The 13,166-nt window shown below is 39.2% G+C and overlaps 1 protein-coding gene across 4 annotated transcripts in view; it reads left to right on the top strand.

Annotated features, from left to right (window-relative positions):
• The first annotated feature begins 707 nt into the window (after positions 1–707).
• Positions 708–13,166, top strand: part of SULF2 (sulfatase 2) — a 123,965-nt gene continuing 111,506 nt past the window's right edge. For 2 of the 4 annotated variants that reach the window (XM_051633222.1, XM_051633221.1), the window contains exon 1: positions 708–802. In XM_051633222.1, coding sequence (XP_051489182.1) covers positions 753–802 — 50 coding nt within the window. In that variant the 5' untranslated portion in view covers positions 708–752. The remainder of the gene's footprint in view (positions 803–13,166) is intronic. The other 2 variants (XM_051633217.1, XM_051633219.1) reach the window with 2 other exon arrangements.

Here is a 13,166-nt window from a genome sequence, read left to right as displayed (position 1 = left end):
AAAGTGGGAAGTACTGAAGTTTTATCAGGTCAGGAGTTTATCCCCACCACCTGAGGGGGATTAGATCACACATTCACTTCATTTTTCCCTGCCTGACACCCTCCTCCCCCCCCCCCCCCAACGCCCTCGCTGCCCCACCTGGCGCTCCTAACGGGGGGCTCAGCCTCCTCAGGGCACCCCAGGACGGGCTCCTCTTCTCTCACCCCACAGCGGCGGCGGGGCTGGCGGGACAGAGCCCACCAGGCAGGGGGGGGGAAGCTGAGAGGTGCTGTGAGGGGAAAGGGGCAGAGTGCGCAGTGAGGAGAGCGCTGAGGTGAGGGGGCGCCGGCCCTGGGGGGGCGAGGGGAGGAAGGCGACGATCCTGAGGTGAGTGGGGGAAGGGAGGCGCGTGAAAGCCGCGACCCCTGAGAGCGCGGAGGGCGAAGAGCTGCTGGGGGTGGGGGTGTGGGGAGAGGCTAAAGCTTTCTCTTGGCTTCCCACCTCCTCGGCAGCGTGCTCGGGAGGGAGCCCCCCGGCAAAGGAGGCGGCAGCGCTTGGAGGAGGCGCCTCGCAACAGATGGTTAAAGCCGGCTCCTCGCCGCGGCCTGCATTGGCCGGCGCGCGAGCCGGGCGGGAGGAAGGGCGGGAAGGGAGTCGGCCTCGCGCAGGGAGGGCGAGCGCGGCCGGAGCGCCCCCCGCTCCCGCCGGCCGGCTTCCCGCTCGGGCGCTGAGGCGAGCGGCTTCCCGGGGCGGAGGTCGCCTGTCAGCCGTTGATGTGCCGGCGGCTCCGGGCCACCTGCGAGTTTTCCGCCTGGCGGGTGCGGTAAGTAACGCCGCCCCCGTGCGCAGCCGGGCTGGGGCCGCCGGGAGGGCTCTGGCTGTGGGGGCGGGAGGCCCGGGCGGGCTCGGCTGCCCCGGCGGCTGTTCGCGCTTGAAGCGGGCGAGACGGAGCTTCTCCTCCGGTTTAACCCGTACAGGAGGGAAACGGGGGAAAGCGTGTGGGGGAGATCCTCTTCCAGGCGGGAGGTTGAATCACTATCGAGGAGATTTTTATCACCTGTGAGGAAAACCCCCCTCTGTTTGCCCTCCCACTCACTTTTATTCCACCTCTGACGGTGCAGAGTCGCCTGTGGTGAATAATTACCGGGTTCTCATCCTCTGTGCTCTGCGGAGGGGGAGACTGGCAGGTGAGGAGCTGAGATGCGGGGGAAGAGACTTGCCCAAGGTCATGCAGTGAGGCTGCGGCTGAGCTGGAAAATAACAGGCGCTGTGCTAAAAACTTCTGGTTCCTAGTCCAGAGCTGTTGAAGAGCACTGCAGGGCTCCAGACATAGACGTGGTAGAGTTGTGAGTAGGTCTCTAATTAGCTTATATATTTTTCTGTTGTTCTCCCTTGAAGCCTTATGTATGGATGTGAAACCATGCAGAGGTCCAGGTGTCCTCTACCTGGCTTTTGCCAACCTGCAAACGTGAATGAATGCATATATCACTCTTGCTTTTCTGTGACTAATGTTGAGTTCAATAGAATAAAACCAGAAAATTTCGACGAAACTATGATGTTTTTTCTTCACTTTTACCGTGGCAACAAGTAATGTTTTTACTATCAGTGGTGAATGTGTTCTTGTGCTGTCAGTCAGTAGTTGTGAAAAGCCCTTTAACTGGTTAGGTGTCAGCTGTGTTCCAAAATTCATCTGCAGCTCAATAGCTTTTATGCTCTATGCATGTGAGAGATGTTCTGGACCATGCGTTAAGAAGCACTAGCACTACTTATGCGCTACAGTATAATGTAATTTGTAGTTAAGAATTCTCCAAAGAATGCAACAGGAGTAGTTGTTTTAGTGCTAGCTGTACACTTAACCAGTTATGTCTCCTTCCCTTTCTCCTTTCCCAATGTCGTTTTAATGAGTTTTAAGTAGAGTTATCCTTCTATAGTTTATGCCTGCTAATGTTCAGTTCTTCAGTTTCTTATTGTATGGAAGTAAAACAGATAAGGATGTTGTGTTGTTTGAACATCATAGGGGAGTCCTCTTGAGTCAATCCTGTTCATAGAATGGGATTGATTCTTGCATTTCATGACATGTCCTGCAGCAGTGAAACTTGAAGTGTGCTGTTCAAAAAAAAATTACCCCTCTACCATCTTTCTCACTTTTACCTTGGCTGTTCTGCTTGATTTTGGGGGGGTGGAGGTATGGAATATGAGAGGTTTCGGAAAACACTCGAAATATTTGTGTCAAGAGGACAGCTTTATTTTATAATCTGTGTTAAGGAGTTCAGGTGAACTCTAGACTCTCTTCAGCACACACAACCCTTCAAGGCAAGGTTCCTTGCATGGTGGGATTTTCCTACAATAGATGTTCTGGGTTTGAATGTGGATAGTTTTGTGTGTGTTTGTTTTATTCTTATTCAGATAATATAGTATTAATCTCAAAGTATTTAATTGAATTATTTATTTTTCTAAACTTTGATATTTGCAAAAACATCTTGTTGTTGTCCTTGTTTCGGGTAAATAACTCTTTTTTTGCTGCTTTAGATTCCAAGGAGTCTTATTTCATGTAATTTCCTACTGAAAGTGTTCGCCCTTACTGTATAAAACCATCTTCATTAGATTGATTTTTCAGTACCACATCCTCCATAATTTCTTCTAAATGGATAGGAAAATTTCTGTATGTTTTCTTCTGAAGTAGCTAATGTTATTTCATTAAATAAAATATAAAGTAGGAATAGATGATGCTTTGTCTTGCTCTGTATATTTAGTTTTTAAGCAAGTCTGTGTTCTGCTGTTGTGACTTGTTAAAAAATCTTTTATGAGCGTCCCAGGTAGGAAGAATTATGGCTGCTTATCTACAAAACCAGAAGTTCAAATAGACTTGGTGATATAAAATTTGCAAATATAACTGATTTAGGTATATAAATAAGACCCTTCTGTATTGTAAATGGGAAAGAAGATGATGGCATAAAGAAACACTCGTGCTGTGTAATAGTAGATGTGTATTTCTGAGATGATAGAAAATCTATCTGGTATGTCAGTTAACTCCACCACTTGGAAAGGGTGTGAATTTATATCTTATTTTCCCACCAAAATGGTAATTAATTTGAATTCTAAACATCTGACTTTGAGATAGCATAGAATGATTAAAATAATTTGTACACCCTCAGAGAGATGTTACTTTATTTTTTTTTCTCCTTTTGCTCTCAAAGATCCTTTCCTCACCACCTGAAGATGTAGCCTCACCATGAAATTCAGAATAGAATAAAAGTAAGGTCGAGGACTGCTACAAACCCATTAGGGACTTCTAGTTAAAAACACTGATGAAATAATTCTTCTATGAAGAATGTTCTGTGCCTTTGCCAGCTTTCATGAAGAGGAGTTAAGGCCTGCCTTTCAAATTGCCTCTTCCAGTATCCTTGACATAACACATTATCACTTTTATAGTTATGCCAGGACAGTTTCTTAGACTGGTGTGGACATTTTGGAGAATGAGATACAGGTCTGCATTTCCAGTATAAAAATGAATGTCCAGTATGCTCATGTTTTTGAGTCTGTTCTAATACAAGCCATTATTGAATTTGAAAGCTGAAAAGCTGCAATGAGTGGAGTTCAGTTTGTTTGGCTTTCAAATTCAGCTTCTCCGCCCTGCCCAGTATTAGTATTAGCCTCTAATAGACTTGGATTTTGGTTTAACTTTTGGAAATTGTCTGAATTTCTCAATATAACTTGTTGTCAGTTAACTGCTTCTCCTACCACATCATCCCTCACCCAAATGCTGCATGAAGAGAAGTTGTGTAATTACAATACAACTTTGACAAAGGTGGAGTTCAACTAATTAGCCCTTGACCTCTGTAGGAGGAGAAAAGATGTTTCAAAAAAATATTTCTACATTCCATCAGAATGTTACTTTGAACTAGTCTCAGTACTAGCTATAACTGCCTTTTTACAAATACAGATGCTGCAAGTGTAAAAGGTCTTCAGCAAGAAGCAGCATTTGAAGAAGTGTTGCTTCTGAGGCACTAAGAATGTCTCAGTAAACAGAAATTTTTATCTTCCCTCTTGCAAGGAGTGGTACTTGATTTCTCTTGTTCTCAGATTATATGAAATGTATGCTGGTATTGTGCAGCTGCCCTGGGATCCCTCGTGCACAGATTTGTGATCTCTGCATGCTAGTGTCTCCAGTGATGTGTATTACAGTGAAATGCAAACTTCTGTTTTATACATTAGCACAGTTGTGTATACACTTGGGTAAGGCTTTTCTTTAAAGCAAATGCAGTAGTTTGGCAGTTTAATCTAGACCTAACATCTGCGTGTATGTATATATGTGTAAAAAATACAGCAATGTGTATCTGTGTTCTTATTTTCCAATTCTTGGTGAGCAAAATTTCCAACTGAAGTGTAATGAATGTCTTCTTTCTGCACTTTGACTGTGGGAGGTGATTTGCTTTGATGCTCAGAATAGAATGACACTAAAGAAAACTAAGTAGTTTGAAAGGTCCAACAGCAGAATCTAGGAAACTTTGTTCAAGTGAAACTGTCTGCAAAGCTGAATGAGATCTATACAGCACTTATGACTAATGTCACTTATGACTAATCTAGTACCATCCAGTTTACATTACCGAACTCGAGCCAGGAAATAATATTATTGTATTGTGGAAAAACTGCATAATGGTTGAGATAAAGTAAAACTTAAATAGGGGTATACATGGAAAACTCAGGGCTTTTTTTTTTTCTTGCTCGAACTTACTGCTTTTGCCTTGATTGTCTTAGGAACCTGAAGAAATATCTCAAGTGTTTGAGGAAGTGGGGATTTTGTATGTATATATTTTTATGAACCAAACTGCGATCTTGTTAAGGTGCAGACTGTTTCTAAATTGTGCTGTGTTAGAAACCTTATTCTTTCATTATGCTGGCATTTGAAATCTTTTTTAATACACTGTAGACTTTCAAATCTCACTGTGCCAGTTGTGTCATGTGCCTTGAGCATCAGTTTTTGGGAATATGAGTGTGTCTAGAGATTTATTACTTTGGGAGAGATAAAAGGCAGTCTCAGAGAAAGGTACATGATAAGAAAAAACTAGTACTAAACTAGATTGGCATCCTAATGGACTGTTTGCTTTCTTTGGCTCAGACCTCAGTTGATGGTTTTCTGAAGAAGCTGTTCAGGTTGTTTTAATGTGATCTTGTGTTTGAGTTAAGAGATTTCACTGTGGTTTGAAGGTATTACAAAAAGTGAAGCTATGTGGGGTCTACTTCTGTGAGCAAAACGGGGTGAAATCTAATCCCCTCTTAACTTTACTACACAGTGAGTCAAATTCATCAGCGGTTTTCACTGTCCCTGTTGTCTTGCAACCAGCATACATCTTGTGCCTTTGTATAGGGAAAGAACAACACGCCAGCTGTATTGCTGACTGTATTGTTCAGATTTATTAACCTGGTATTAAATAAAGATATATTTATCTGTTACTAATTAGGCTGTGGGAAATACCTGTTATTGATAATCCCTAATGATAATCCCGGAGCTGCTAGCTCCTGTGATTGCAACTGAATCACTTGTCAATTCCCTTCCTCCACCCTTATTTTTGGGTACATTCCATTCACAATTGTGTTTGTGTATTATTAATTCTGTTCAAAATTATTTACATTTTAGTCTTAATTATGTTTTATTTTCCACTGTGTTCTGGTACTGGCTGCATTTGAAGCACTTTCTAAAGAATCTGACTCCTTTATGCCATCCTTTCTCTGTCAGAGGAAGTGTGTGGAAAACTTCAGTGGCTTAGAGAAAAATAAACGATTCTGCTCTTAGAAAGCTCTTTTTTGTGGATAATATGTGTGGAGACAAATGGCTTTACAAACTGTAACTCAGCTGTGCATAGAGAAGGGTGGAAAGGCATATCTGCAACTGAAGACAGCACTGCAATGTGTCTTGTGCCATCTAGTTTATTGGGTAAATCTTTGGACCTTGTACATCTAGAAATACTGTGATGCAATGGTTTGTGTAATCCACTTGGATTCTTTGCTGACTGCTCCAAGTCCTGACAGTCTGATGAAAGTGGAAGCAGCTATAAGAGTACAGATAAGTGAGTTCCAATTAGTGCCTCTAAATATCTGGCAAATAATCTGTTTTTAGTCCCACTTTTCTGGTAGTCTAACTACAGAATCAAAGCAATCTTTACAATTTTTATTGAAATTCCTTGCATGTGGTATTTGCATGGGTTATCTTTTTGGTGTTGTCTGCTGGAGAATGGTCTTGGAGCCAGTAGAGCTTAGCTAGGATACAAGACCCTGTATGTTCTCTAGCTGTTTACAGTGTGACATTAATGGTGTTAAATTAGCAACATCAGCAATATTAACTAATTTCCTCATTCAGACTGTGACATTTGTTTAGTAAAGGGGTCGTTAAACATAGACAAACATTCTGTGTGCAGTAAAAGGTCTTTGGGCCTTGACAAATGATAAATGAGAAAATTACAGGTTGTAGGAAAATGTAAATATCATTCTTTGGGAATCTGTCCTCTGGCAAGACAAAAATGTTCCCCTCTAAGCAATGAAGAATTAATTGTTTTTTTCACATTCATAAAGAATGCTGGAGATTATTTTACATACTTAATGCGTATCTTGATGTCTTTTATTTCAGGCAGTGCTGTTGAATTGTGATTTGTCCTGCTTTTGTTAAGCAAGTACTCTAGTAATGCACTGTAGAAGAGTGCTGTAGTCTCAACTCCTTCTATAATCTTCTGGATGATTTTGCCTGTTTTTCTTATTAACAGCTTTAGGTCACTTTTAAAATGGGCTGTTAAGAGATTAAAGTAGGGGCTCACATAGTAATTCCCTTTCTGTCAGATGAGCACATGTAATACAAACATATTAACTGATAAATGCATTTACCATGTCTTTAGGGATAGGATTAATCTAAGTTCAGATGATTCTTGTGACTTTTTTTGCTCTTCCTGCCTGTAACTGTATAAGGATTGGTAGTGTCAGGCTAGAGTACTAACATCACCAGCTTCAGAACATCTTCAACTATTTGATACCTTTGCAGTAGTTTATTACTTAGTGCAATTCATGAGTAGGTTTTCTGGCTTCTGCACCAATATTTTAAAATGTGACTGAGTATGGTACTTCAGCCATTTATTAACCTGTTATTAAATAAAGTTATGTTTATCTGTTACTAATTAGGCTATGGGAGATATCTGCTATTGGTAATGCCTAATGATAATCCCAAAGCTACTAGCTCCTGTTTATCACATTAAAGGTGGAGTTGCTGTGCTATTAAACAGTAAAACTAAATTGTGAGTTCATCCTGCTTTTAATATTGCAGTGTAAAAAGAACCAGGCAGACTTGGTAGTTATTGCCCCTTTCAAAATGATAAAAATAACTTTCAGAAGCTTCAAAACTTTTTGCTAATCTTTGGAAGAATGAATATGTTGCAAGCAATTAAAATAACAGTTCTATTAAAATTTAGAAACATGAAGTCCATTAGGAAGTGGGACTCAAAACTTCTAGAGTTCTAGGTTAGGCATTCCTTGCCTAAAGTCTTTGGTCCTAGTGTGTTGTAAGGTAGGCATTTCTTATCACTGTTTCAAGCCTCATGCTGAACAGCAAGGCTTTTTTCTTCTCGTCACTGATACTTTTACTTGGGTTTGTTAGGGTGATTTCAGAGCCAGCAGCAGAACTTGACTGAAATAAGAGTGACAGTTGTCTGATTCTTGAATTCTCTATTATTCATATACTTCTAAAATAATTACCTCTAGGACGGTTTCTTGGCTATTTCTAGTCTCCTGCCATTCCTATTTTGCTTTAAGGCAAGAAAAGCAGAGTTCTCTTGCATAGAAAAATCTCCAGTGCAGATCTAATGCAACATCCCCATCTACTGCCTCAGATTCTGTCTCCTGACTTGCCACAGATGCATTGGAGGATCTTAGGGAATGGATAAAAAAACTATGTTTTGGTGATGCTGTCTGCTAAAAAGTCTGATTAATGGGAAGGAGGATATTGGCACTATTTCCAGTTTCATTGTTTCCCCCTGCTATTTTTTGTGCTCTGCCCCCAACATGGCTTGGCTGCTCCTGGGAATCTGGCCTTGGATACTTGGATACTCTTACCCATCTAGCCTATGGATCCCCAGAGGTACAGCATAATGCACTCCAACTAAGCTAGCTCCAGAAGAGATTCTTGGAGTACTGGAAGTGGTGTACCTGTGTTAGTGACCTGAGCAGGGCTCTGCATTTACCTTGTTTGGCAAACTGTAGTGCTTAAGTAGTCAAATTACTTTGAGCTAGTTTAGGTATCTCTAAACTGAGCTGTGGGCTGTGGAGGCAGGTAGCCTGGGTTTTGAAGATTCTCTGCACTGTTGGAATTAGCTCTTACAAAATTAATGTGGTTTTGTACACTTAATAAATATATTTTGATATTTCTCTTTAAACATTTGAAGGGAGTTGAATTAGGTGTCCAAATGACATTTCAAAATTAAGCCACTTTTATTTTCTTCAACCTTCTAGTCTACTAGAGTAATATTTTTTTAAAATGTTTTTAGTATTTGTGAATACTTTTGAAGACAATCTCTAGTGAATCTCTGTTTCTTGTTTGGTTAAGACTAGATAGTTAGACGAGTTTGTTGTTTGCAAATATGGAATATATTTCTGAAAGAGGTTTGAAACCGCTGGAGCATTAAAAAATAGGTCACAAAAAGGGGCCAGGGTGCCTGAGAACAAGGATTGGACAGTTTCTTGAGGAAGCCTCTCTAGATCTATTCAGTGCTGAGTAATGAAACATGAGTCTGTCTAATGAACAGTGATCCATGCTTTAAATTATTGACGTGCAGTGTGCAATAGAAACAGGGTGTGACTAAAATCTTGGAATTGACTAATGGAATAATTTTGATTGGAAATGGTTCAGTTGGTTCAGTCTAATGAACTAAGAAGCTGATTTCTTTTTCTCTATCTGATGGTCTCCAAACTCTTGGAAAGTAATGTTAATTTAAAACCTAAACCAAGGTCCTGATTTTTCTGATTTCCTTTTGTTTGACCTTATAGACATGTATTCATCAACCATATAAATTAAAGTACATTTTTGACACTGGTGTCTAGCACAAACATCACAAATCCTAAGGAATACAGGAGTTATGTGATGTAGTAATAAGTGAAATTCTAGTTACACTTCTGAATTAAAAAAACCCAACACAGCCTGAAACTGAAATAATAGTTGAAAGCTTCATAGATAAAGACAGTTAAATGGCTTTCAGACTTCAGGTCTCTCTTTAAAATGCATTCCAGAAGTTTGATTTAAAAAAAATACATTCTGGTGATTTGTCTTGGTGACTTAGTTCCTTTGACTATTGATCACACTTTTTTTTTTTTTTTTTTTTTTTTTTTTGCTGATGACAACCAATTTTTAGCTAAACTAATTTGCAGATCAGAATTTTGAAACAATGAACCACAATATGCCAGTTTCTATACTCTTGATTTCTCCTTCTCCCCATCCCTTATATGCTAGGAGAAAATTATCTGTCTTGGTTTGATTTATTTTGCACAACACAAACTAAGCTTGTTAAGTCCAAGTCAATTATAATGAAATGTTTGAGCATATGTCAGCTTCCCTGAAAATTGTATTGTGTAATCCAGCACTTCACTATTCTGACAAGCTGAAGAAATGTTTCCAGTAGAGGAATCAATCAGAAAGAATGTATCATCATCTGTGGGAGAGGAGAAAAAAAAAAAAGGTAAAAATATTGTACTCTATGAATTAGACTTAATTTAGTTTTGAGTGAACTCAGGCTACCTCTGGAAAGGTTACAACCTAGAGTAGTCCATGACACTGCAGAACTGTTCAAGTTGTTTGTTGTATTCACCTTCTGTGTTTGGCTGACACAGAGGGAAAGACCAGCAGCGAGGCAGTAACTTCCTCTGAACCTTTGATCCCAGTTTCTGTTGCTGCTGCTCAGTCTTGGCAAGAGTTATCTCACTTTCTCTTACAGTAGCCTTAGGAAGAATAACTGTCAGACTTGCTTAAATGTATCTTCAGTGTTGCATTGTGTGCTGAAGGAAGTAGTCCAAGTTTACTTGTTCCATTATATTAACACTTGTTGAAGAAAAAAATGTTGAACTTTTTCTATTACCCTCTTTCCTTTGTAAGCATGTGTTCTGTAGAAACCACTGATACAAAAGTTATTGCACTTAAAGTGGAAACATCTGAGATGTCAGCTGTTCTTTGTGGTAGGAGCCTTAAATAGAGTTTCAAGGTGAAACTACTTACTGCAGATATGAACTTGTAATTTTGTTTTAAAGTAGGATTTGATTACTAGATTACAGCAATCCTATTTTTGGCGCGTAAGTTGCAGAAAACAAAGCTGAGATAAAAATCGCTTTCAATACGATATGATTCACTGTGAGTTCTGGTGTGTCAAGGTTTAGACTTCTACTTGAGTTACTTCATTTGCCTTTGGTTTTTTAGACATGGTTACACAAGACAAGTTATTCTAAGTAATCGGGCTCCTTAAATGACAGTCAAAGAAGAGGGTAGCTAGGCTGCTGTGGTATGCTGCATTCAAATTTACATAGTTGGGGATGGGGGGGAACATTATCTGTTTCTGCCTTACTAAACAGGGCAATGATGTTGCATAACTGTTTCAAGACTGTTTTGGTGTGGTTCTGTAAGCAATAGTATGCGTATACTGAAAGTGTTGGTAACATAAATTGAGCAACGGAGTGCTTCAGTTTGCTTCAACATAAATTGGAAAATAGCTTGTCATATACTGGTCTACTTAAAAAAAGACCTGTTTAGGAATCTAAAAAGTAAAAATAGTACTGGAGAGACTTCTTGCAGCAAGGCAGTCACAAAGATCTGTCAAGCCTTATCTCTGGTAGCAGGCAACAGTAGGCACTGAAGTGTGTAAGAAGAACAAAAACATAGAGGTAGGCTACTGAGAAGTCCTTCTGGCTCGTCAAGTTTGGCAAGTTGTACTCTGCCTACACTGTTTCAATCAGTAATCCTTGATTGATTTTTCTTTGCCTAAAAATGTATATTTTCACTAAACTGAACCTGTATTACCCTTTTAGCAATCTTTTATTGGGTTGTGCTAGTCACAAAGACTCCTGAAGCTTCCTTCTGGGTGATAGTTCATAGTTGTGAGTCCTTCATGAGTATGGATCATTAAGGTGATATGAAGAAAACTAACTTAAAGGTAGTTGGTTAACTGTGATTAGAGTAAGGTTTATTTAGGAAGGAAAAAAAAAAAGGGTAGCAGCTGAAAAAGAGTGAATTCTTAGTCAGAAATGGCTCATTGAAAGAAAACATTTCCAATGAAGGAAGAATCTTAAAGATTCTCTGTGATGTAGTGTTTTTTTTAAGGAAGAAAGACTTGTTAATTTAAAACTGTTTCAAGTCCCATCTAAACTTTGTATTCAGATGAAACAGCAATTAAATTTGCTTATCTGATGACCTATGCATGTGTTTAGTATATTGTGAAGATGATTTTGTTCAGCTGGAATATGGTAAGGATTTTTTGACTGTTATTAGGCAAAGAACTGAAGCAGTTAATAAACTCATTTCCCAGAAAGCCTTTTTGTAAACTTAATTTTACAGACCGATATACCACGATATTATAGATAAGTGGCTCAGAAACATAATGTAATTTAGTTGGCTATAAATTTTAGATATTACCAAACATTTAAAATCATCTGTTGGAGGAGGGAGAAAAACAAACTGCAAACAATGACACTAAACCATATGGTGTGAAAACCCCTGTTGTATAGGGTGATTTGACTAGTGGAACTTCTGATGTCTAAATGCTATTACTGTTCATATCATCTCCTCTAGACATGCTGTGCTGGAGACATATATTCACATGGTTGTGAAGCTAGAATGGACAATACTACAGAACTTAGTTTAACTAAACTGATTTTATTGATTAAAAAAAAAAAGTTATTAACGTAAGTTTCGGCAAGAGAAATCCTGAGCTCTGCAAGAAGTGGAGAAGTGCTAGGTTTACAAGCTCCTATGCAGGTGCTTACCTCTCTGATCAACCTGCTTAAAAAAAAAAAAAAAAAAGAAGTGAATAAACATATTTGTTTGGAAATCTGTTATACTTAAGTGCAAAACCAGATTGTGGTATTTTGCTTTAGTTCTTCAAGCTGTTTAGGTACAAATTTTTGAGCCTTTTGGACAGCTGTGCAAGATAGAATTATGTGATTCCTAAGATCAGTGTAATTACATCTTGGTTAATTCTTAGCGGGTAGGGCTTTAAGAAAATCACCAAACTGCAATGCAGTCTGCATTTGCAGTGATATGCAAACCTCTCTGGCACTAAGTGTGGCTGCTGTCTAATACTGGACTATTGCTTGACAGCTTTATTTTTTTGAGCAGTGGTTTGTTAATTTATTAGCTGCACAGACATTTTGTTGTGCAAAACATGATCTCACATCCGTATACAGGCAGGTTTTTTTCTAGTAAATGGTATCTTTTGCTTTCTGCCTTCCAATGTGTACATCTTAGTGTTCTATTCATGGCCATACAGAGCTTTAAATAGAACTTGCTGTTTGTGTTTCTCATGAATGATGCATCCATCAGCATGCGTGATACATTATTAATCTTTAGTCTGAGGATTGAAATGTTGTCACTGAAAACACGCATCTTAGGCAATTTTAATATTACCAAGGCAGGGAAGGAAAAGCCCCAAGTAATTAATTGCTCAAATTTTAATCTAACCATTCATAAGAAAAACAAAACTGCTCTGTTTATACCTTTGAAAGCTTATATACTGGGACACAGGTGGAAAAATTAAGGTTTAAGATATGTCATATGCAGTTCCTTATTTTAGCATTGTTCTCCCTGTCAGAACCACCTGCTGTAAGTTAAAACTCCTGCACTCAAACCATGAAGTGCACCTTTTGTTTCTCTAGGTATGTTGTAAGCAATGCCAACCGTAGATGGAGTGTTGTTCAGATTGTTCAGATTTTGGGAAGCTGCAGTAGAGCATGTTATGGTGCACTGAACTGCAATAATGTCCTCTGAATTTAACATGATTTTTACTGAGAGCAAAGATAGAAGAAAGGAAATGTAAACACTTAAAAAATGTCTACAATATTTTGAAGAAATTGTCCAGATTATGTTTTAGCACTTTTAACAGACCAAGTTAGTAGTAGTCTCTTAATTAAATCTGATGTAGCTACAGCTTTCTTGATAAACCATGCAGTCTTTC

This window comes from Apus apus, chromosome 15 (assembly GCF_020740795.1).
Source record: "Apus apus isolate bApuApu2 chromosome 15, bApuApu2.pri.cur, whole genome shotgun sequence".
In the NCBI taxonomy this organism is placed as follows: Eukaryota; Metazoa; Chordata; class Aves; order Apodiformes; family Apodidae; genus Apus; species Apus apus.
Note: the sequence above shows the minus strand (reverse complement) of the source record. Positions and strands in the feature narration are given on the sequence as shown.